Below are 26,275 nucleotides of genomic sequence, written 5' to 3' on the forward strand. Positions count from 1 at the left end.
TTCGGCATCTAGAGAGATAGCAGCTATAGGAGACTGGACCTCACCTACTGACCATATGATATTAATAAAACGTTGTATGTTATATGAGGAGCTACGACCTCCAATAAACCCCACCTGATCTGTATTAAAGATTGAATTACCCTGTTCAACCTATTTGCTAGGACTTTCGAAATTATTTTGATGTCCACCTGCATTAAAGAAATTGGGCGATAATTTTTACAGTTGCTATGGTCTTTACCCTTTTTAGGAATCAGACTAATCAATGCCTGCCTCAAAGTCGGTGGCAGTTCACCCCTCTCCAGTGCCTCAGTGTACACCTCTAACAACAATGGAGCTAGCTCTGGTGCACAACTCTTAAAAAACTCTGTGGTGAAGCCATCGGGCCCCGGTGCTTTAGCTGTAGGCAAGGCTTTCATCACCTCTATAATTTCCTCCTTAGTTATGTCTGCATCAAGAAGTTCTCTTTGCTCTATTGTCAGTTTAGGAACCCTAATGGCTCCAAGAATACACAGATTTCCTCCTCAGTAGGGGCAGAGGTTGGACTATAAAGATTAGTGTAAAATGCTTTGAACGCCATATTAATGTCTACAGTCGCAGTAAGTACTTCACCATTCAGAGACCTGATAGAGGGTATAGTGGAAGCCGACTCCCTTTGTTTTATATAGCTGGCTAGCATCTTTCCTGCCTTATCTCCTGACTCAAAATAAGTTTGCCTCGCCCTAAATAAATTAAATTCAACCTTCTGAGAAAATAAATTATTATATTTATATTTTAAACAAGTCAGTTCTCTCAGACACACTAAAATGTCTCTTGGAGCTATACCCAACATGCAACAGGAAGTCCGCCATTTTGCTTTTAATGTGCCATTTTGTCCTTGTTTTGACCATTTCCATGCCTTGTACTTCAACTCCTCCTCCTACAGATTTCATCCGATCAACTTCATATCCGGTCAGCTTCATCTTAAGACCTTTGTGATCAAAAGTTATCAAAAAAATGTAGTTTTCACCAAACACCCTTGCCGTGGCGCCCCGCCAAAGTTTGACATTTCGCCATAAAACACGAAGTCCTCATAACTCCTCCATACATTATCCAATTTGTCCGATATATCTCACGCTTCATGACGGTTCTGTCCTGAACAGATCTATGTGTCAGTACTGCGTCATACTTATAGCGCCACCTACTGTTGAAACAGGAAGTCCTCATAACTCCTACATACATTATCCGATTTGCACCAAATTGCTGACGATTCATGAAGGTCGTATTCTGAACACCTCTATGCATCGGTATTGAGTCACACTTACAGCGCCACCTACTGGTGAAACAGGAAGTACTCATAACTCCTACATACATTATCCGATTTACTCCAAATTGCTCATACTTGATGAAGGTCGCATCTTGAACACATCTGTAAGTCAGTATTGCGTCATACCTACAGCGCCACCTACTGGTGAAACAGGAAGTCCTCATAACTCCTACATACATTATCCGATTTGCACCAAATTGCTGACGATTCATGAAGGTCGCATTCTGAACACATCTCTAAGTCAGTATTGCATCATATCTACAGCGCCACCTACTGGTGAAACAAAAAGTCCTCATAACTCCTACATATGTTATCCGATTTACTCCAAATTTCTCATGCTTGATGAAGGTCGCATCCTGAACACATCTGTGCGTCAGCATTGAGTCATAATTATAGCGCCACCTACTGCTTACAGGAAGTCCTCATAACTCCTACATACTTTGTCCGATTTACACAACATTTCTCACGCTTCATCAAGGTACCGTCCTGTACACATCTATGCGTCGGTATTGAGTCACGCTTAGAGCACCACCTACTGGTGACAGGAAGTTTCTCTCATTACTGGACACCGAAATAGCACACCCTTTAAAGGCGCGGCACCCCGACATGCGTGGGGGTGCGAGGGCCCGCTCACTGCTGCTCGCAGCCCTAGTTCATTTTAAAATGTGTGAACGGAATTTTGAGCTAGCTCATGTAGTGTGAACTTGCACAACACTGCTGACAAGTTTCACTTTCATGCACTTTCACTTTCAAGAGAGACAACACTGGATGCAAAGCAAGGAAGCTCCTGAAGAAAGCTACAGTGATGATGGCCAAAACCATGAAGACATACTGGTGATGAGATCTTCCAAAGCCATGAAGACATACTGGTGATGAGATCTTCCTCCCACAGCTCCCAGTCCTTACTTCTTCCCATTCACATCCTCTATCAACACTCTGGTAAACTGGGCGCTTATTAGCCATGTCTAGCATCATTTGCTAGCTAGCTAGGTTTACCCATGAAAATGTGAAAAATGTGGTTGTGATGCCTTGCTTAACTATATCAAATAATGGTTGAGAAAGTTGCAAGTAGTAATAACGGAGCCCAAACAATCTGCCTGTTCCAAAAAAGCATGTTTTGACGAGCACAAAAATAAAATACAAAGTTCAAGCCCTGTGCACACCATGGGAGAATGTCCCAAGGTGCTGGTGAAAGGAGGAACAGATTTAAACAGGAGAGTAGTGTTACAGTATATACAACAGCACTGCAACTTCCATGTTGTAAACCATACTTCCTCCTCCGTAAACCGTTTCATTCCAAACAAACATTCAAACTAAACAAGCACAACTAGCCCCAACCAGACTACACAAATACATTTAAAGTGATTCACAGATTTTCCACATGAACAGGAAGTATAATAAACAGGATGAACACTATGTCATCATGACTGTCACCCTGAGGGGGCTAAACAGTGACATCATCCAGCTAAAAAAAACAATAACTGTACAAGTCTCTTTCTCCATGGTGCAAGACAAGGAAATTAGTCTAAATTCTGAGGGGAGAGGAGAAAAAACTTGATCCAAACAAAGAAGAAAAGTAAATTCATATGTGGGGATTCGGTATGATGGCAATACCCTGTACAGCTTTCATTCCCAAACCAGCCAGAGGACAACTCTTCTACAGACGGCCATACTGATTCTGCTTCTGGCTGTGAGGAGATACAGTATTGTTGGCTAAATGGTATGAGATGGCAACACACTGAAACAAGAGTCAGATATAACTCCTCTACAAGGCTTATACGGCAGAACTGGCTAATCTTGACTCCAATACAGTACAAAAATGTCCTGTAGCCTATACCGTCTGTCCTGTGAATACAGTATCAAATCAAATCAGTAGTACCTGTAGCTAGTGCAATCCTCTCATTATGCCTACTGTACCATACACTAGAAGACTGAAAATACTCTCAAAAGACTAAAGTCTGTTTCACATCTAAACTCAATGTATTGAGGTTTAATCACAGACTATAAGATTTTGCAAAGACTGGGATCATGCAGAGGCATTTGCATAAAACCTTCCGATAATATTAAACATGTTGATTTTATCGGAATGTCAAGACGAGAGAAAGACTGACTTAAGACAGCTTGGACTGACACCTTACACCAAACAATAAAGACGACAACACCAAACAATAAAGACGACAGGAGCATGCTGCGAGTCTAGCAAAACTCTCAGGATTTTATTCCAACGTTGGAAATTTGTCTGCGACAGTGAAATCGGTTGAAAAGTCGGTTGGTGTAAGGCTGTTGTCAGTGCAGCCTCATCAGTAACCTTGCAGCCCGGATGGTGAGCAGCACAGGCATGTGAAATATTTATCCTGTCATAAAAGCATCCTAACAGTTTCTTCCTGCCTGAGATGAGAACTACTAGTCCTTAGCAACTCGACGTGGCAGACAGACACATCACCTATGACGTTCTACAGTGATAACAAAATCCAGAGAAAGTCCAGTCCCTCCGAACTCTTGGTGTTTAGGCTACCTTAACCTACATAGCATGATGCACATTAAAAACTGTCAACCGATTAAGTCAAACAGACATAGCTTGAAAGCAACCCAAACCTTACTTATCCAAACATGTGAGGAACACCAAGACCTGTCCTGTCCAAACACGGTACTGGCTCAATGTTATTGAGCTAGCCTTGACATTCCATCTGCAACCCCGCCTCCTCAGCGGACCACAGACCTTCTCAGAAAGACCGTGAACAAGCAAAACTGAGACGACACACAGGAGAGGGCGGTTTGTGGAAACATTTAAATAGATGGATGGATTAGTGCAGAAGACTTCGCAGACTACAGACTGACTGAGTGGTCCTGACCGCAGAGCTAGAAGCCAAGAAAGCTAGAATCAGCGTTAAGCCTAATCATGGGTCCTGCTTTACTCTGCTTCCTGTTTGTCTGGGAGTTGGACAGGGAGGTGACTAACACAAACTCAGCAGAAGGGCTTCACCACCGCATGGGGCGGTGATATCATTGGCTATTTCAGATGGAAGTTTATTTGTCTATGAGCCAGTGCTCAGATGTTTTAGCACCAATGTGGCGCATAGCTACAGTTCAGACTGTGTGTGTAGGCTACTGAGGGTGGCTAACGCTAGTGCTGGAAGTTAGAATAGAATACAGTATGCAAATCTTGCACTTATACCTGCATAATACTGACGTAATTACTATGATAAAAGATTGTATTCACCTTAAGCTGTAAACATTTGCTAGTGGTTTTAGTGATAATAAATACTGATTGGGGACTGTTCCTTGTTTCACCCCCAAATGCAGTGGTGCCACTTAAGGAAAAGTTTAGGGATTGTCACGCAAACCTCACTTTGACATTTCTCCATCCTATCGAAGTGCAGCAGCCCTTGAGGACGTACTGTTTGGAGCCCAGATGGAAAAAGCGATACTGAGGAGTTAGATTGCATGGAGCTGAAGGACATTGAGGCGTCCTTGGTGCAGAGCAGAGTCAGGGAAATAGGATACAGGGGAGCCGTGGAGGGGATTCTCCTTCCTAATGGGCTTCAACAGGGCTGCATCCTGGCAGAAAGAGACTTCACACAGCTCTCCTCAACACACACAACAGTAAAGTCTGGCGTGTTAATGAATTGCCATGCTTTTGTTGAAGCAACTGGCATTAGCTTTCTTTAATTATAAACTACTAGGCTGCATCATGGCCTATCTGCATTGAACAGTAAGGCTATTTGAAGGGATAAGTGTGGTACTGAACTACAGTATTATACATAGAGGACCGAAATTGCTACAACTATGCTAACAGCCGAGGCAAGGCACAAAATGACTGTAAAATATGCATGATGAAATTGTTAAACACAAGTCTTGTCAGAAAAAGTAAATCAAATGTTCTTGTACTCCCCAGCTAAAGAGGTGCCATACAGTTAAAACCCACAGCTAAAGAGCAGCCCTACGGTTAAAACCCAAGCTAAAGAGCAGCCCTACGGTTAAACACCACAGCTAAAGAGCAGCCCTACGGTTAAACACCACAGCTAAAGAGCAGCCCTACGGTTAAAACCCACAGCTAAAGAGCAGCCCTACAGTTAAAACCCACAGCTAAAGAGCAGCCCTACGGTTAAAACCCACAGCTAAAGAGCAGCCCTACGGTTAAACACCACAGCTAACTCAGAGAGAATGATCCCGTTCTGCCTGGGCTTCTGGCACTGGGTGGCCCTTTCTCCAGAGATCAAAAGCTCCAGAGCAATCGGAGATGTTGGTGATGTTAGTCACAGAACCTGGCTGTCTCTTTCCAGAAGGCATTCGTCTTCCCTCCAACAACCCATGATGAGGGATGTCTTGTCCTCCATAGATAAATGAACGAGGTCTCAGATTTCAGTCTGATCACGGCTCTGTTGTCAGTCAGTGTGACCTCAGCCCCTCATAACATGATCCTCAGATCATGAGAGGGGATGCTAATGTTCCCTGTCAGTGACTGAGCTTCCATTAGGCCTTCAGACCCCCAATACCCCCTCAGGGAAGAGGTTTGGGCTGGCGCTGCTAAACACTAAGAGTGGGCATCTGAGTAGGAGCAAATGATTACTCAAGGTGTCAAAGAGTAAGATTTATTCATATTTCTGAATGGTATGAGGTTTTATTCATATTTCTGAATGGTATGAGGTTTTATTCATATTTCTGAATGGTATGAGGTTTTATCTGGCCTCCTCTGGCCCTTGGTTTGAACAGTAGTGCTGGGTTGTGATTGGATGGAGAGGGTGAAGGCTGTTGAGAATGTTGTGAAGGCTACAGTGGAATTTATTAGTACCTCAGCGGGTGAGCGCTACTAATGAGCAATGCAATACAAACTGTATGAATAAGATAAGAGGATGTGAAGAGTGCTTCTGACCTCTTGTACAGCTCAATGCTACACGCAGGCACAGAGAGAGAGGCTCATGGGAACCTGTGGGTACTGGGTTGTTGTCTGTCAGTAACGCTTTGGAGAACCTCTTTTTCAAAACACTCGACAAGAACATTCCAAGGATTTTGAGTTCAATAGGGATACAAATTGGGAATGACAACTGAATTCAAAGCATAGTTCAAAAACCCATCCTTGATACTTCACGAAGAAGCGGTGGCCATTTGAAGGTTCTTCCTCCTCACAGACACGTTGTGGATGACAGCCGTAACTGGAAGAGGCGTGGGGGAGCCTGGGAAACTGAGGCTGATCAATGTGTCAGTGGGGGTCTCTCCAGACAGTAATCCAATGTGATTTACAATATTGACCAGTGGGAAAGCTTTTAGTGCTACTCAAGAGTAAATGGAAGGCAATTTGACCCAAGGCCAATCCTTGTTTGTAGAGTCCTACACATTCTGTGGTGTGGCTGGGTGAGAGAGCCCTTCACACGGCAGCCTGTGAGCTCTGGTAGGAATGCAAACAGAACCGCCCAAGCTTTCTGACTCAACTCCCCTCTCTCAAGCGTCTGTATGAGCGTGGTTTGGACAGCTCCGCTGTGAACTGGGAATGTAGTCTGAATGTTCTAGAACATTACTGGGTCATCTCCCATCCCTCCCCGTGGAGGGCCTTTACTGAAACCTCCAGTTTTCTGCTTTTCTTCTACGTGGATTTTACTCACAACATGAAATCGCACCAAAACAATTTCCATACTTTATGCTTTTGATCTTGCCCATTTGGTACACAGGGTGCAGAATGTCTCTATATATTTAATCACATTTGGTACACAGGGTGCAGAATGTCTCTATATATTTAATCACTATCAGAGCTTTGTGTCTTCTTCCATACATACGGATGGGTGTTTAGACGTTGGACTCACCAGAACGCGGTCGCCCGCTCGTAGATCCTTATCCCCGCCTTTCTTAACCGAGCCACTGTCGGACATATTGGACCCCGACTCGTTGCCCGTCTTCACGGAGCTGTTGAGCATGCCTTCCCGCAGCGGCATGACCACGCGCTGACCACCGGGGGCAGCATTCCCGCCGTGAAGCGTTAGGTTCTGAGCAGTCAGCGAATCCGTGGACTGGGCATCGCCTTCGCCGACCAGCTGCCGGGCGAGCTTAGAGGGGCGCGTGAAGATCCCCTGAAGGGGCTGGCACTCAAAGTAGCGGACGCCGCCCACCGAACCGTCATTCTTGCCCACAAGGTCGTTGAGGACCACGCCCGCCCACTGTCCGGGGGCAAACTGGGTTTCTCCCAGGTAGGAGATGACCCCCGGTTTGACCCCGTTGACCCAGACGCGCTCGCCGACCACGTAGTCCCCCAGGACGTCGTCTCCCACCTCGGAGGTCTTGGAGCTGGACTTGTCGGAGGCGTTGCTGCTGGGGGTTGGGGTGGTGGGCTTGTGAGGGGGGTCTGGGGAGGTGAGGGACATTCAATCAGGTTGTGTCACGCAATCTTAGTTCAGAGCATTTCTTAATATACTGTATTCTCTTTCAATGGTTACGATGATGTGCAGCAGTGCGAGAAATAAAAGCAGCACTGAAATAAAAATAACATCACATTCAGGGCAATCAATACATCAGTCCTACATCAGGTCACACGCAGCCAACAGTTGACCACTTCATGCAATACAGACACCAGTGCTGAAATACAGAAGATACATCTTGTCACAGATCAATATAGGCTATGATCAAAGATATATAGAAATAAATATTGCAGGATGTTTGCGCCAAACCTGCTGTGGTCACTCTCATTATGTCTGCTAATGTCCCTCTAGCCAGTTTCTATTAATCTAATATCACCATGTCACCAAACGCCAGGGAAGAATCTGCTTGTTCCAGCCAGCACAGTCTACATGAGGCCAGGTGTGACTCTAGTTCCTAGTGGACGTGGGTCAGAGAGACGGTCTCTGATATCCTGGTGATCAACCCTAACATGAGCTCATTGTCTCCAGGCTGCATGCTGCCCAGAGGCTGGGTCCCCTGGGGCAGGAGAATAAGCAGCAGGGCACCATCAGGTCTGAGTGTAGGTCTGGGGTTTATGTGAGTGTGCATGTGTATGTGAGTTTGTGTATGTGAGTTTGTGCATGTGTATGTGAGTTTGTGTATGTGAGTTTGTGTTTGTGTGTGTGCGCATGCGTGCGTGTGTGTGTGTGTGAGTGTGTGTGTGTGCTTGGTCTGTGCCAGGACTGTCTCTCTGACCCCTGTGTTGGGGGAGGGGCTCAACGCTGCTCCCATATGCTGTGATGTGAGACTGATGGGAGGTTTGGGTGTTCTTCAGCCTGACCAGCGGAACACTGACGGTGTGTTTAAACATGGGTTAACGCCATGGCTTTGGACAGAGTGGATTTCTTTTGCTTGGTCATATAATCAGTCTGAAATGTATCTGACGTTTCTCATTCGTGAATAGTTCTTCTTGAAGGCGTAAAGACTTCACCAATCCTCACAGAAAAAAAGCCTCAACCACTTTCAAATTCACACTTGACCCTGTCACACCCTGGGCTTGAGCAGGCGTCTTTGCTAGGAAAACATACTACTGGGATAATGCTAAAGCAGAGCTGATAAACTGCCCTCTGCTCTGGGCCACAGTCCAGGATCCCTCTCTAACCCCCATACTAGCATCTCTTGGGCTGTGACTAATGTGTGTTTGTAAAGGCTTTAGAATCAGCCCTCAGTCCAGCATATCTGCTTTAGCATACAAACTGCATCCCATATTCAGACTGGCCTCCCGAGCCGTTAAAGCGTCATTAACCCACATCGCTACGAGATTTAGAGAGATAGTAAGAGAGTCTCTGAGGAGCTGGACACACTCTGCTATCAAAGAAAAACCCCATCTGTCCCACGACCGCCAGGACAATGGCACAAGGACGAAGTGTGTTTATCCACCAGCAGGGGGAGGTTGCATCTGCGCCAAGGTGAGCAGCGTGCGGTGATGTCATGTATCAGTGTAGAAGGGGGCGTGTGAGGTAACATACTGCACTCGCAGCGTTATGTGATGTAGCAGGGTGAGTATGTGATGTAGCAGGGTGAGTATGTGATGTAGCAGGGTGAGTATGTGATGTAGCAGGGTGAGTGCAGCGTTATGTGATGTAGCAGGGTGAGTATGTGATGTAGCAGGGTGAGTATGTGATGTAGCAGGGTGAGTATGTGATGTAGCAGGGTGAGTATGTGATGTAGCAGGGTGAGTATGTGATGTAGCAGGGTGAGATGTGATGTAGCAGGGTGAGTATGTGATGTAGCAGGGTGAGTATGTGATGTAGCAGGGTGAGTATGTGATGTAGCAGGGTGAGTATGTGATGTAGCAGGGTGAGTATGTGATGTAGCAGGGTGAGATGTGATGTAGCAGGGTGAGTATGTGATGTAGCAGGGTGAGTATGTGATGTAGCAGGGTGAGTATGTGATGTAGCAGGGTGAGTATGTGATGTAGCAGGGTGAGTATGTGATGTAGCAGGGTGAGTATGTGATGTAGCAGGGTGAGTATGTGATGTAGCAGGGTGTGTGCAGCGTTATGTGATGTAGCAGGGTGAGTATGTGATGTAGCAGGGTGAGTATGTGATGTAGCAGGGTGTGTGCAGCGTGTGTGGATGTGAATTCATGTGCTGCCATGAACAAAGTAGCTGTTTGAGATGAAGCGTGTTCGCGAGCGGTAGCGCATCGCTGCGTGAGAGAGTTACTATCGTGACCTTGTGACCCCGTGGCGTTCAGCCACGTCATGAAAAGTCTCCGCCAGCCGACACGGACGTGCACTGAAAAAAAATAGAAGTCTGGTGCAGAGCTAGCCCATGTCCCGGGGTTGCCAGGGCAACGGAGGGGTGGAGGGGGGAAGGGGATCTGGGCTGGGAGGGAGGGAGAGAGGGAGAGAGAGAGAGAGAAGAGAGGGAGGGAGGGAGGGAGAGAACACAGGCCTGGTTTCACCATTGTGCCTGGCCACCTCCCACCACCATCTGAATCCCACTATTCACCAGCCTCACACAATGACCCCCGCACAGCTCCCTAGAACACCCCCTCACCCTCTCTCTCCCTCGCTCACACGCCCCCCTCTCTCTCTCTCTCCTTCCCTCCTTCCCTTTCTCTCTCCAGCTTTCCTCTGCTCTCTAGCTCTTTCTACTGCCTCTCTCCTTACAAAGACTACTGTCTCTCCTCTCTCTCTCTCTCTCTCTCTCTCTCTCCTCTCATGTATTCTGTACACACGTATATTTGTGGCTTGCTCTCTCTCTCCACCTCTGTTTTTGAGGAAGTGAAGCAGTGTGAAGTGTCAGAGGAATTGATATGACCTCGAGCTAATAGCTGTGCTGTTGTTGTCCTCTCAGAGCAGCTGGAGGTCGTGAGCAGACAGCTAGCAGGGTTGAGGGGCCGTCACAGCGCTCACAGCAGCAGAGGGACAGAGAGACTGGGCCTTGAGGGGAAACTCATTCTCTCAGTCCACAGGGGCCTGACCTCGAACATTCACAGGTAAGAGAAGGGGCACCAACACCATGCAAACTTTACCAAGGAACCACGATGGGTCTGAAAAGAAGCACACATCAACATTTCAAATAATACATCTTTTGGAAATCAAAATATTGATAGGATTAGAAAATAGCGTGCACATTGGCCTCTGGGAAATGATCAACTCAATGGGATTTAAGAATCCGCTGAGCAGACAGCTACCTGGTCAACGACCCGCTCTAAAACCGGATTCCCTGTGCAGCCAGTTAGAGAACGCTGATGTCCAGACTGCTGAGGAGGTATTAGTGGGGTCAGGTAAAGGACCAGGACTATCAGCTGCTCCTCAAACAGGACCAGGACCATCAGCTGCTCCTCAAACAGGACCAGGACTATCAGCTGCTCCTCATACAGGACCAGGACTATCAGCTGCTCCTCAAACAGGACCAGGACTATCAGCTGCTCCTCAAACAGGACCAGGACCATCAGCTGCTCCTCATACAGGACCAGGACTATCAGCTGCTCCTCATACAGGACCAGGACTATCAGCTGCTCCTCAAACAGGACCAGGACTATCAGCTGCTCCTCAAACAGGACCAGGACTATCAGCTGCTCCCAGTGGTGTATTTAGGCCCAGGGCGGCATCTCGCAGGGGGCGGCAAGAGGAGCAGAAAGAAAAAAAAAGTAAACCTCGTCAAATGCCCCGCCCTCTCCCACACCTCAAATACTGGATATAGGCTGAGATTTTAGGCATGCAAAGGTTACAGTACAATACTGTAGCTCTTTAAATTTAATTGCTGCAAGACGTAGAAAGCAATGCATTTTTCTTATTGATATGCATTTTCTATTGCTAGTTACTTACACCAAAATTTGCACTGCGCATGGAGTTGGTGTGAAAACAGCAAAAAATCTAGGAAAAGGCATCGGTTGGCATTTAACTAGCACCTTTCAACAAGAAAACATAATCCTTCACCGACACTGACAAGGGGGAAAGATGAGGAATGATATATTCCTCAGTATTTGCCCTCTCACTATCAAACACAACGTGAAAATATACAGAATTCATTGCAACTACAGCAACACTATGTTAGTATTCTGGCCAGAGGCCTCTAATAGCAGCCATATGCGCTGCTAAAGACATTAACGCATGTCTGGCTCTCACTATCCACAACTCCACTTCCTGTTGTCCTTCGCCCTCCCCTCACTGCATTCCACAGTCAACTTGAACCATGACACGGCTCTAACTGCCCCTGACATGGCTATAACTGCCCCTGACATGACTCTCCCTGTCCCTGGCTCTAACTGCCCCCGACATGGCTCTAACTGCCCCTGACAAGACTCTAACTGCCCCTGACATGGTCCTAAGTGCCCCTGACAAGACTCTAACTGCCCCTGACATGGTCCTAAGTGCCCCTGACAAGACTCTAACTGCCCCTGACATGATTCTAAGTGCCCCTGACAAGACTGTAACTGCCCCTGACATGACTCTAACTGCCCCTGACATGGCTCTAACTGCCCCTGACATGATTCTAAGTGCCCCTGACAAGACTCTAACTGCCCCTGACATGACTCTAACTGCCCCTGACATGACTCTAACTGCCCCTGACATGGCTCTAACTGCCCCTGACATGGCTCTAACTGCCCCTGACATGGTTCTAACTGCCCCTGACATGACTCTAATTGCCCCTGACATGGTTCTAACTGCCCCTGACATGGCTCTAACTGCCCCTGATGGCTGTCCCATACAGACTCATGCGGATATCTAGTCAGCCTCAGCACCCAGACTGTCTGTCCTGTGGTTGGAGGCTGTGGTTAGAGGCTCATATCAGCCCTGTGGTTAGAGGCTCATAGCAGCCCTGTGGTTAGAGGCTCATATCAGCCCTGTGGTTAGAGGCTCATATCAGCCCTGTGGTTAGAGGCTCATATCAGCCCTGTGGTTAGAGGCTCATATCAGCCCTGTGGTTAGAGGCTGTGGTTAGAGGCTCATATCAGCCCTGTGGTTAGAGGCTCATATCAGCCCTGTGGTTAGAGGCTCATAGCAGCCCTGTGGTTAGAGGCTCATATCAGCCCTGTGGTTAGAGGCTCATATCAGCCCTGTGGTTAGAGGCTCATATCAGCCCTGTGGTTAGAGGCTGTGGTTAGAGGCTCATATCAGCCCTGTGGTTAGAGGCTCATATCAGCCTTGTGGTTATCTGTGTTATTCACACTAGGCTGGTGTTATGCACACTAGGTTGGTGTTATGCACACTAGGTTGGTGTTATGCACACTAGGCTGGTGTTATTCACACTAGGCTGGTGTTCTACACACTAGGCTGGTGTTATTCACACTAGGCTGGTGTTATTCACACTAGGCTGGTGTTCTACACACTAGGTTGGTGTTATGCACACTAGGCTGGTGTTATTCACACTAGGCTGGTGTTATTCACACTAGGCTGGTGTTCTACACACTAGGCTGGTGTTATTCACACTAGGCTGGTGTTATTCACACTAGGCTGGTGTTCTACACACTAGGCTGGTGTTATGCACACTAGGTTGGTGTTATGCACACTAGGCTGGTGTTATGCACACTAGGCTGGTGTTATTCACACTAGGCTGGTGTTATTCACACTAGGCTGGTGTTATTCACACTAGGCTGGTGTTATTCACACTAGGCTGGTGTTATTCACACTAGGCTGGTGTTATTCACACTAGGCTGGTGTTATTCACACTAGGCTGGTGTTATTCACACTAGGCTGGTGTTCTACACACTAGGCTGGTGTTATTCACACTAGGATGTGCATCTGAGCCTGAAATGGCCGTCGTGTCACGTGATCTAAAACAGGGGAATTAACTACAACTACAGTATGAGACTGTCTCTGTCTGCATAAGTGTGTACAGTACTGTCTCTGCATCTGTGCATCTGTCACTGTGTGTGTGTGTGTGTGTGTGTGTGTGTGTGTGTGTGTGTCATATTGCAGTTTGTTTTGTGTATTGTCAACCTTCATGTCGTAGATGATGATGCATGTAAAATGTGTCGAGGCATTTAAGGTAAATGTTGCGCAACATGTCATCATGACAGGTTGTCAGTAAACACAGGCTAACAGTTGCAACCGATGTACAGTAAAATGGTCAACTATTAGAAAAGGAATCCCTGGTCTCATTCAGGGACGACTAGCTGACACGATTGATACCAGGAAGTCCGTTCTCTCTCCCAGAGGGTCTAGAGGAATGAAGGAACTCACTGTCTTTGGGTCCGACGGCGCCGGAAGTTGACCCAGCTGAGGTTCGTCCCACCGGGCTGGAGTGTTTGGGCCCTCTACCAGGGATCTTGAGTCCACTCGACTTCAGCATGTTCATAGTGTTCAGCCGGAGGTGTGCAGGGAGCTGAGAATGTTCCTCAGCTGTGGAGGGCTCGGCGTTGAGGCGCTAGATGTGTGAATGGCGACCGGCCCTTTCCATGTCAGCTGTTGGGATGAGGGGAGAGAACAGCGTGGATCAGCAGTAGTATTGATATCAGGCCTCTGTGGACTGCTTGGGCAAGGAGGCTGGCTTGATGAAAATGATTTTAGCCTTTTGGTGCTGTGTCTATACTGTATGATTCAAGCTGTCTAAATACCATTAATGTACCTAGGTTACAGCCTACAATAGAAACCATTCAATAAACTCACTTTTAATCAATCATCTGTTAAGTGTCAAAGTAAAGTCTACATTACTACACACTGGACTAAATAGCACCTGTAAGGTCAATGGTTCACCAACTAGATCAGCTGACTGTGTCAAGGACTGCATGCTGGTGAGTCCTGTTCAGATCCAAGCTCAGATGTTGGGTCTTGCCCTCATGACACCTGCTGTAATTCATCCCATCAAGATGGTTCTAGGGTACTGACCCACGTCTGGGTGTTGATGGGCTGGTCTGACTATGGTGGACAACACACTCATGAATGAATAGATCATACTAGGCCTGTCTCACTCCTAACAATCCAGAAGCCCAAATGCACTGCAGAGCACATGTTGAAGGAATGCCAGTAGAGAAGAGAAATAACGCATAGCTAGGGATCAGCATCGCTCTGGTCTAACAGCCTACAGACATCAATGGCTTCTCAATGACATGAACATTGTCATGTGCTGTGTGGATGTATGTAGTAGCCGTGCCCTCCTGAGATGTCTTATTTGACGTGTAGGATTCTCAGACAGATTGAAAGCTACAATCTATCAATTTGAGAAGCTTACTAATCTTCGCTAACAAGGTGGGCTAGGGTCGCCTATTGAATAAGATGTCCATTTCATACCAACTAATATCTTGAGTTTCACACCCGCCTGATTCATGTTAAAATCGAATAGCCTATTATTGAGCACCCATGACAATGTATGTTTTGGGAGAAGCGTATGTGAACACAAAATGCGCAACCTAACAACGCACATTTGTTCCATTGTTACACTGCAGCGTGGTCTACCGGGTCCACTTCAGCTCAACATCTGTTATTAGATGATACAATACAATAAAGAAGCGCATACCTTTCTTTTTGCAGCTGATGCGTAAGGGTAGCTTATCCTAAAGCCTGCGAACTTTAAATTTACCTGCAAGAGAGGGATCCGCAGCTCGTCTGATAGATCCGGAGGTTGCCACTCCCTGTACCCACACACAAGGATGCAAATATGGATGCTCAGCAAGAGGCTGGAAGGATCGTCTGGCAGGATGCGAGCCGCAGTATCAGCGATTAATTAAGACACCGGGTCATCTCGAGAATGCGGCTTTCAGAAATGTAGATAACTTCAATCGGCTATCTTTATTACAATGAAATAACGCCACGTCCCCGTCGGGTGTACGGTCCGAATGGCAGCTTCAGATGCAACGCAGCATCAGCAACACAATATCGAGCTTCATCAGGTTTAGGGTCACGGAAATCGTTCCCTAGAACGCACATGTGGCATTGGACTTCTGAACACGCGAGGAGCGTTTCCAATATCTTTGAGTTGAGTCGCAATGGTGTTTTGTCCTATTTTCTCCTCCCTGTCGGTAGCAGTCGCCAGTCTCCTCCTCCGGGCTCAGCCGAACAAAGAGCAAGGAAGTGGACGCCTCGGCTCGTCTGGAGCTGGAGGAAAGTCATGAGTGGAAGGCCTATACAACCCCAAGTTTTACCGTAATACTCATTCGGTAGCGTAGGCCAATATTAGACTATAGCCTATATGATAGTATCGATGTATTCTTTAACAGCATAATTTAAGCCGTGAATAAGAAATTAGGCTAGAAACATACATTTTAACCCTTTTAACGGTCTAGCTGCACGTTAGAGGAATTATTGTGCAAACGAAATAGCTCTGCAGAACCACGGTGACAGCACAAAACATTTTAGAAAAAAAGTATATCCTTTGAAGTGGCCCAGTTGTTAATTATTATTGACTTATTGATCGGAGATATTTGAATTAGCCCATGGATTAATTGAATTTATAGTATAGCCTAACAAATGCCACCATTTAATTAAATCACGTGGTCTTGCTCGTCCATCGATATTCAACTGGACACCATGTGAAGCACTCCGCAGTCATTGCCTCACGCATCTAATAAAGACAAGAGACCAAAATAGATTGAGCCAATTTGTGACACAGCACATCTTCATAGTGGCGTGGTGTGTGATGGTCTGCCCATATAAAAATGCTAATCTTGTTCAGGGTTGAATTCACTGATGTGATCTGCCCAATGAGTAAGATTTGACCCAAGATGTGGTAACGCCAAGAGTTCGGGGAAAACCAAGAATCTGTGGCCTTCTGGTGGCCAGATGGGGACAGAGGACTGGGACAGTACCCCCACCGATATCGAGCATCAACTGTCGGCAACAGCGGGAATTTTGATTAAGCAGAAGTAAGATTGAAGTTATTGAACAATAGGGAATACAATATGTTGACCGACAATTATTTTTCTGTACAGAGTTGTATCAATGATAATAGTTTAGTTTGCGTCCTACTAAATGCCTGTAAACTGTAATGTTAGTGCTGGTGGTGCAGCTAGTCAGAGCTGTATTAGCTATAACGTTAGGTCTCGTAAACGTTTTCTGAGGCAGAGATAAGGTGCTGTAATGTTGTCATAACAGTTGTCTTTAGCTAGTAATAAATCAGTTTTGGTATAACCGTTGCAAACTCCTAGGTTTGAGCAATGACTAGCTAGGTTCACTCGCCCACTGCATTGCATAACAGGCTAAACAAACGAGACGAGACGTCTGGTTTGTTTATGCAATTCAATCCAAGTCCAGCGTAATTGTTCATATTTCATATGCAACACAGAATAGGCTGTAGGCTACACGGAAAAGAGTGTTTCATGTATGTTTGATATTGTCAATCATTTCCCTTTTATGACCAGAAAAAAATAAGACAAAAATTGACATTAGAATTGTTTTGGTCAAAGCAGCAGAAAGGGAGGATCTGGAGAGGCAGGCGGGAGATGCATCAGGGTTACAGGTGAGATTATAGTCTGACTCAACAGATGTAGGTTTTGTAGATAAACCTTGTCATTCGTTGTCACATTGCCCAATCAGTGGCGACGGAAATTAATCTGATTCGGCCACCACCCAGATTCAATCCAGACTAGTGAAACAACAACAACCATTGTGTCCCTACCAAAGCTCAAATCAAACCTACGCCCCTGCATCCAGCTCAGGTTTAACTTTACATGATGACAGGCTGTGAATATGTTACACTATATGTATTTTGTTCATAAACACATAAAGACCATGAGGTTAAGGCTTGGATCATTTATATCTCATATTTGTGTAGGGTTAGCTGGTTATGGATAATTCTACACCGTGGAAGTGAATGGAAATGAATATTTGAATTTCTATGAATTGCAATGTTTCTAGGCATCGAATTAAACTAATTTATTGTAAATTTTACTTTGGCCTCTTCCTTAAAGGATTAACATGGTAATTCAATATAACACTTTCCAGATATCTTTAGGCAACAACAAAACAAATGTGTTTAACTATTTCAGAATTCATCCATAAAAATTCTTTTAAAATATGTTTTTATAGGTCTGAATCTGCCACTCAAAAAGTTCACTCACTCAAAACTGGGCGTGATTCATTACAACTGATTGACAGTTCTCTGAGCAAATGACCAACTGGAATCATTATGATTGACAGACGTGTGCCCCGTTACCATAGCTACCACCGCTCCGAGCTAGACAACAAGAGCTAGATCGCACAACAGCCAGATCAATAGCCATTTTTCTAGCTGCTAACCAGGGGCATTTACAAAGTCCTTAATATTATATTAACCCCCAAACATTATAAAGATACACGCTACCTAACAGGCCGTATCCTCGAATTTGCATTAGGCCTATTTGGGAAAAGTACGATAAAGGTATAACGACGACACGTCTCCCCCACGACAGAGGAAAAAGCACCCTGCAGCCGGCCACGCAAGCTTGGAGGCTTGGGCTATTAGACTAACTAGACTAGAGGCTTGGGCTGTTAGACTAGCTAGACTAGAGGCTTGGGCTATTAGACTTATAGCTTTCAGCCCGCTACGAACAGTATAGACCTAGTTAGTCAAATAATTGCAACTGTGGGTCTTACCAGAAGACAGATCATTTGCGCTGTGAAACCGACATAACATCCGCATTGTTCACCAGTCTAACGTTATTTATCTTAGTAGGTGTCCAACAAAGCCAGTTGAACACTGAAACGTTACTGTTCTGGGTTCAACATCTGTCAGTTGTGGTGATGTAAGGAATCGAGCGGAATACCACTGCAATAACTGATTATTGGTCAGATCAATTAAATCATTATAGCTCATTTCACATACAAAGGCAACACAATACATTTTGCAGAAAGGGGCTGGGGATGTAGCCTACATATAGGCTAGCCTACTGATCCTACTAATATGTGGCAGACTGCATGCGTAGCGCAGCGATTCAACATAATGGATGAGTTTGGAGACAGAGGGCCGTGAGCGCAGCGGTCAAGGGCTAGCCTACTCCGGAGTCTGGAGACTAACAGGTCAAGGGCTATAGCCTACTCCGGAGTCTGGAGACTAACAGGTCATGCAGTCAATAGATCTCGTTTTGAATGTTATTGTAATGCCCTCTGGTTATAATAGAATATCGCTACTGGAGCTGTTTAATCCCAAAATGCGCAATGCTTCCTGAAGTTGGGTTGGATCGAGGTGCTGGGATGATCAACATTATGTGGAGCAGATGCCACAGTGATGATGAGCCTTACACAACTTTCAGAATGTTTTGCAGAATTACAATTATTTGGAGTTGTAAATTATGAAAGGAACATAACTTGACTTAATATCTTCACCTCCACCCACCCTAAAATGTAGTCATAATTTTAGCACAGTAGCCTCTATATGCGCATCACAACGCTGCAATACAAGACCTTAGGACAAACGATTCAGTACACAGCAGGTGTGTTTGATCAAGTTAAGATCTCAATGTGAGAATAAATAAATGACAAAAACCCGCACGGGTAGGACTACGTCTTTATTTTCCGAGGCAATTGTTGCGCATACAACATGACATTAAATTAAGACATAGGCTACTTTCTCATAAAACAGGGCGGTGTTGTAACATATTTATAATAATATCATTAGGTGACATTGGCTGCAACCTGCCCTCCAGGACCTGCACACCTCCAGAGCCCTGAAGAGACCTGGACCTCCCGAGTCCCAACCTGCCCTCCAGGACCTGCACACCTCCAGAGCCCTGAAGAGACCTGGACCTCCCGAGTCCCAGTATTGGAAATGTAGTGATCTGGCTACAAGAAAAGGGGACAAATTATAAAAGCGATTAGTAATAGCATCGTTATTTTGCATATGCAAAACAGCATAAATTACAACAATAGGCTATTTATCAGTAAGTCTACATTATATCGAATTAAGTTTGAGCGAGAGATAATCGGGAGATTCTTGTGGAGACAAACTGACTTATATCCAACTTTGACTTCGTAACGTTGCCTATTGTATTGGCCTATACAACACAGCACGCTCACAACAGTTCTGGTAGGCTATCGCTTCGGAAACCTTACAGCACAGTTTGCACCTGGTGCAAGTAGATTTGATGCCAGGGAAGAGTACAGTATGGTGCTGTGTTTCTGCCAGGGAAGAGTACAGTATGGTGCACTGTGTTTATGCCAGGGAAGAGTACAGTATGGTGCTGTGTTTATACCAGGGAAGAGTACAGTATGGTGCGCTGTGTTTATACCAGGGAAGAGTACAGTATGGTGCTGTGTTTATACCAGGGAAGAGTACAGTATGGTGCTGTGTTTCTGCCAGGGAAGAGTACAGTATGGTGCGCTGTGTTTATACCAGGGAAGAGTACAGTATGGTGCTGTGTTTATACCAGGGAAGAGTACAGTATGGTGCGCTGTGTTTCTGCCAGGGAAGAGTACAGTATGGTGCGCTGTGTTTATACCAGGGAAGAGTACAGTATGGTGCGCTGTGTTTCTGCCAGGGAAGAGTACAGTATGGTGCTGTGTTTATACCAGGGAAGAGTACAGTATGGTGCTGTGTTTATGCCAGGGAAGAGTACAGTATGGTGCTGTGTTTATACCAGGGAAGAGTACAGTATGGTGCGCTGTGTTTATGCCAGGGAAGAGTACAGTATGGTGCTGTGTTTATACCAGGGAAGAGTACAGTATGGTGCGCTGTGTTTATACCAGGGAAGAGTACAGTATGGTGCGCTGTGTTTATACCAGGGAAGAGTACAGTATGGTGCTGTGTTTCTGCCAGGGAAGAGTACAGTATGGTGCACTGTGTTTATACCAGGGAAGAGTACAGTATGGTGCTGTGTTTCTGCCAGGGAAGAGTACAGTATGGTGCTGTGTTTATACCAGGGAAGAGTACAGTATGGTGCACTGTGTTTCTGCCAGGGAAGAGTACAGTATGGTGCTGTGTTTATACCAGGGAAGAGTACAGTATGGTGCTGTGTTTATACCAGGGAAGAGTACAGTATGGTGCGCTGTGTTTATACCAGGGAAGAGTACAGTATGGTGCTGTGTTTATACCAGGGAAGAGTACAGTATGGTGCTGTGTTTATACCAGGGAAGAGTACAGTATGGTGCTGTGTTTATACCAGGGAAGAGTACAGTATGGTGCTGTGTTTATGCCAGGGAAGAGTACAGTATGGTGCTGTGTTTATGCCAGGGAAGAGTACAGTATGGTGCTGTGTTTATACCAGGGAAGAGTACAGTATGGTGCGCTGTGTTTATGCCAGGGAAGAGTACAGTATGGTGCGCTGTGTTTATACCAGGGAAGAGTACAGTATGGTGCTGTGTTTCTGCCAGGGAAGAGTACAGTATGGTGCACTGTGTTTATACCAGGGAAGAGTACAGTATGGTGCTGTGTTTCTGCCAGGGAAGAGTACAGTATGGTGCGCTGTGTTTATACCAGGGAAGAGTACAGTATGGTGCGCTGTGTTTATACCAGGGAAGAGTACAGTATGGTGCTGTGTTTATACCAGGGAAGAGTACAGTATGGTGCGCTGTGTTTATACCAGGGAAGAGTACAGTATGGTGCGCTGTGTTTATGCCAGGGAAGAGTACAGTATGGTGCGCTGTGTTTATACCAGGGAAGAGTACAGTATGGTGCTGTGTTTCTGCCAGGGAAGAGTACAGTATGGTGCGCTGTGTTTATACCAGGGAAGAGTACAGTATGGTGCGCTGTGTTTATACCAGGGAAGAGTACAGTATGGTGCGCTGTGTTTATACCAGGGAAGAGTACAGTATGGTGCGCTGTGTTTATGCCAGGGAAGAGTACAGTATGGTGCTGTGTTTATACCAGGGAAGAGTACAGTATGGTGCTGTGTTTCTGCCAGGGAAGAGTACAGTATGGTGCTGTGTTTATGCCAGGGAAGAGTACAGTATGGTGCGCTGTGTTTATACCAGGGAAGAGTACAGTATGGTGCGCTGTGTTTATACCAGGGAAGAGTACAGTATGGTGCTGTGTTTATACCAGGGAAGAGTACAGTATGGTGCGCTGTGTTTATACCAGGGAAGAGTACAGTATGGTGCTGTGTTTATACCAGGGAAGAGTACAGTATGGTGCGCTGTGTTTATACCAGGGAAGAGTACAGTATGGTGCGCTGTGTTTATACCAGGGAAGAGTACAGTATGGTGCGCTGTGTTTATACCAGGGAAGAGTACAGTATGGTGCTGTGTTTCTGCCAGGGAAGAGTACAGTATGGTGCTGTGTTTATGCCAGGGAAGAGTACAGTATGGTGCTGTGTTTATACCAGGGAAGAGTACAGTATGGTGCTGTGTTTATGCCAGGGAAGAGTACAGTATGGTGCGCTGTGTTTATACCAGGGAAGAGTACAGTATGGTGCTGTGTTTATACCAGGGAAGAGTACAGTATGGTGCTGTGTTTATACCAGGGAAGAGTACAGTATGGTGCTGTGTTTATGCCAGGGAAGAGTACAGTATGGTGCTGTGTTTATGCCAGGGAAGAGTACAGTATGGTGCGCTGTGTTTATACCAGGGAAGAGTACAGTATGGTGCTGTGTTTCTGCCAGGGAAGAGTACAGTATGGTGCTGTGTTTATGCCAGGGAAGAGTACAGTATGGTGCTGTGTTTATACCAGGGAAGAGTACAGTATGGTGCGCTGTGTTTATACCAGGGAAGAGTACAGTATGGTGCGCTGTGTTTATACCAGGGAAGAGTACAGTATGGTGCTGTGTTTATGCCAGGGAAGAGTACAGTATGGTGCTGTGTTTATACCAGGGAAGAGTACAGTATGGTGCTGTGTTTATACCAGGGAAGAGTACAGTATGGTGCGCTGTGTTTATACCAGGGAAGAGTACAGTATGGTGCGCTGTGTTTCTGCCAGGGAAGAGTACAGTATGGTGCACTGTGTTTCTGCCAGGGAAGAGTACAGTATGGTGCTGTGTTTATGCCAGGGAAGAGTACAGTATGGTGCGCTGTGTTTCTGCCATTGCACTGGAGGGCTAACGTTACCAAAAGCAAATGCATTGAGAGCTAACGTTAGCATGCTAGGATAATTAACACAGCTAGCTGACATTCCAAACATTAGGCTAGCTAACGTCAACATGCTGGATAAAGACAGATAGCTAGCTGGATCAGACAGCTTTTTAAAAACTGTTGCCAATTACAGCTAACGGTTATGGTTCGTTTATCTAACATTAGCTAGGTTGGCTACTCAGACACGGAGATCATGGTGAAAACTTCCCAATATGTATGACAACCACAAATACAATTAGGCCTATAAAACGTACAAATTATATAAAATTAAGAGACTGCAACTATTCAATTATTCTCAAGATGAGAAAGGGTTCAGAGCTGCCTTACCATGTTGGATAGATGGTGAAACGGCGCAGACAGCAGGTGCGGGAGGCAGACAGATTTCTGTTGGAGGCGGTGCAGGGGAGTAGAGGCGGTGCAGGGGAGTGGAGGAGGTGCAGGGGAGTGGAGGCGGTGCAGGGGAGTGGAGCAGGTGCGGGGGAGTGGAGGAGGTGCGGGGGAGTGGAGGCGGTGCGGGGGAGTGGAGGCGGTGCAGGGGAGTGGAGGAGGTGCGGGGGAGTGGAGGCGGTGCGGGGGAGTGGAGGCGGTGCAGGGGAGTGGAGGAGGTGCGGGGGAGTGGAGGAGGTGCGGGGGAGTGGAGGAGGTGCAGGGGAGTGGAGGAGGTGCGGGGGAGTGGAGGAGGTGCGGGGGAGTGGAGGAGGTGCAGGGGAGTGGAGGAGGTGCGGGGGAGTGGAGGCGGTGCAGGGGAGTGGAGGAGGTGCGGGGGAGTGGAGGAGGTGCGGGGGAGTGGAGGCGGTGCGGGGGAGTGGAGGCGGTGCAGGGGAGTGGAGGAGGTGCGGGGGAGTGGAGGAGGTGCGGGGGAGTGGAGGCGGTGCGGGGGAGTGGAGGCGGGTTGTTCAAACTTTAGGGTGACGTCAACAAAGGGAAAAACGTCACGAATTCGGAGTATTTTTACCCCGAGTCGCAAACATGGAAGCTGCGATCCAGAAGAGGAGTCGCCTTGTTTCCCCAATGACATTCGATTGTTCCCAACAGGAGTGAATGAACTTTGAAATTATCTTGAAGAAATATCATATTTGTTTTAGAAGAGTTTCAATGGTTGAAACATGAGCTGATAAATGAGTTTGAAGGGTTATTTCTTTGGATTTTTCCTCTAAATTGATCAAGAGTTTTTTTGCCCTTTTACACTGGTAACCATGTCATCTTTTTACCTTGTTTCTGTCAAACTTTAAATCAAGTTTTTTTGGTGAATGGTTGTCCCCTTTTTAGACTAGTAATCATGTCATCTTTTTTACCTTGTTTCCTGTCAAATTTCTGAACCAAGGAGTTTTGGTGCATGATTTGCATGTGAAAGAAAATAATCTAATTTTTGTTAAATATTTCATAATAAAATTCTCAGGCCTTTTTACTCTGCTCCACCTAGTGGACAAGAAGGAGATTACTTCCTTTCCACATGTATAGCATAGCTGAATGTTTACACTTTGTGTTTGGATTTGATATTTGATATTTCTATATTTTTATGTGCCTGGTTAGGCACAAACCGGGGAATTGTCATAGAAATTGTTTCATCACCTCCTTTGTAATTCACCACCTCCCTCAACCTTTCACATAGCTGTGCTAACCTAATTCATGACAGAATGACCTCCAGGAGGTCAACACACCTAGACGTTGTCTACTCCAGAATAACCATCCTTTGTCCCATTGTCCCTGCAAGAATTACCACCTTTTCTCATGTCACGTGTCTGTATTCTCGACCACTGTTGATGACGCCTGCCATTTAATATGTAAATGTATGTTAATATGTGTACAATGGGTTAGCCAATCACATCCTGGAAGCGCCATACCTGTGTATTGCTTGAATATAAGGCCGCGCAAGACCAGACTGCGGCACTTCTCTTGGATGAACCACTCACGTGCGTTGTCCTGAAGTCCTTGCGCTCGTATGTTTTCTCAATAAACCAGACTTAACCTGTTTGAGCGAATCTTGGCAAATCCTTTTTGGCTAGATCAGTTAAAAATCCATTACAAGATACCTTCAGCTAAGGCATCTACTGACACAGACCTTTGGACCAACTTCTGGGGCCCCTCCTAGTTTGGATATATGGCACCGTATTCTGGACATCTTTGGGAAGGGTCACGAGGCTGCGGCCTACTACTCTATGCTGCTACTCAACTCTGATGGAGACACGGCATCCCTCAGAATTACATGGGAGGCTGATCTCAATGTTGCGTTCACAGAGGGAGGCTGGGACTTAATCCTTAGAAACCTAAAGAAAATGTCCAGGGAATTGAAAACGAGACTAATTCAATTTAAAATAGTGAACAGTGTATTGGACTCCTTCAAGATTGCATAGGGTGGGGCTGCGCGAGGATACAGGGTGCTGGAGATGCAATGAGAATGGCACTCTGGTTCATATGCTGTGGAGTTGCCCAAATGTGCAGGAGTTCTGGTTAACTATTCATGATTACATACACACAATAATTGGCAGAGACACCCCCTTCACTCCTTGCTTGTATATCTTGGGTGATCCTGCAGCTTTGAAGCAGTTAACTTCCCCAGAAGCAGAGTGGGTCCAAACAGCTCTCATGCTAGGACGGAAACTTATTATCATGAAATGGAAAGCCTCCTCTGCACCTACTGCTGCTCAGTGGTACATCCAGTTGGGTAAACTATCTGCACTAGAAAAGCTCTCATTCCGGTTACTCAATAGAGTGGAACTGTATCTCCAGAAGTGGGAGCGATATCACGCTCACTTAGGTGAGGGCGAATGGAAATTATGTCTCACTCTAGGGCCCTATTTGACTAGATGTAACTGACTGAAATAGCATTTATTGAATAATTTGACTACCTACTGTATGTTCGTTATGCACGTACACCATTGTATCATTGCTGATATTAATTTCATATTGCCCCTTTTTTTGTTTTGTGTTGTTTTTGTTTTGTTTCATGTGTGTTGGTGTTATGTTTCTACATCTCCATGTTTCTACATGGCTGTACCCAGTATATTTTCTATGGGACTGTAGCCTATGTGCACCAACTGCCGATTTCTTGCTATGGCTACTTAGTTACATGTATAGTGATTGAATTGTTGCCAGATGTCTGTCTACCTTTGTTGATACCGATAAAATATTAATCATAAAAAATTAATCCATTAATTTAAGAACAATACTTTCTCAAAATGGTGTTATGGTCAATGTTAACAACTCTTTGTACAGTACATGTCTTTCTGTGGGACAGTATCTATGGTATCTGTTTGGTTGCTTTCCTCTGCCTACACAGAAAGAATGCACTTCCTAAAAAAACCTTCTGGAAACATCAGAGCCCAATGGCCTTGATCCCTGACTGCACATAAAGACCTACTGTATTCTGTAATCTGGGCGGTAGGTAACACAGTGGTCAGAGCATCTGACTTGTAACCAATCGGTCGCTGGTTTAAGACCGGGCCAGGCTACCTGACAATCATTGCCTACCGTTGTGCCCTTGAGCAAGGAACTTTGGATAAAATTACCAAATTTTAAATCTAAACATTAAAGGCATAATCCAGTGCAGCACCACACAATGCACCTGAAACACTGTACTCTAACCTCACACACTAACCTCACACTCTAACCTCACACACTATCATCAATAATGCAACATTTAAAAAAAAATCTCCAATTACAATATTGGAGATAAA

At 45.8% G+C, this 26,275-nt stretch overlaps 1 protein-coding gene across 1 annotated transcript in view; it reads right to left on the reverse strand.

The window, feature by feature from the left end:
- The window catches only part of clip2 (CAP-GLY domain containing linker protein 2), a gene marked incomplete at both ends in the record, with an annotated part of 54,378 nt that extends 40,395 nt beyond the window's left edge, over positions 1 to 13,983 (reverse strand). The window contains 2 exons of the mRNA XM_084449819.1: positions 7,102 to 7,637; positions 13,869 to 13,983. Coding sequence (XP_084305945.1) covers positions 7,102 to 7,637; positions 13,869 to 13,983 — 651 coding nt within the window. The remainder of the gene's footprint in view (positions 1 to 7,101; positions 7,638 to 13,868) is intronic.
- Positions 13,984 to 26,275: the final 12,292 nt, after the last annotated feature.

The sequence above is a fragment of the Borostomias antarcticus genome (genome assembly GCF_949987555.1).
Source record: "Borostomias antarcticus genome assembly, chromosome: 15".
Taxonomy (NCBI): Eukaryota; Metazoa; Chordata; class Actinopteri; order Stomiiformes; family Stomiidae; genus Borostomias; species Borostomias antarcticus.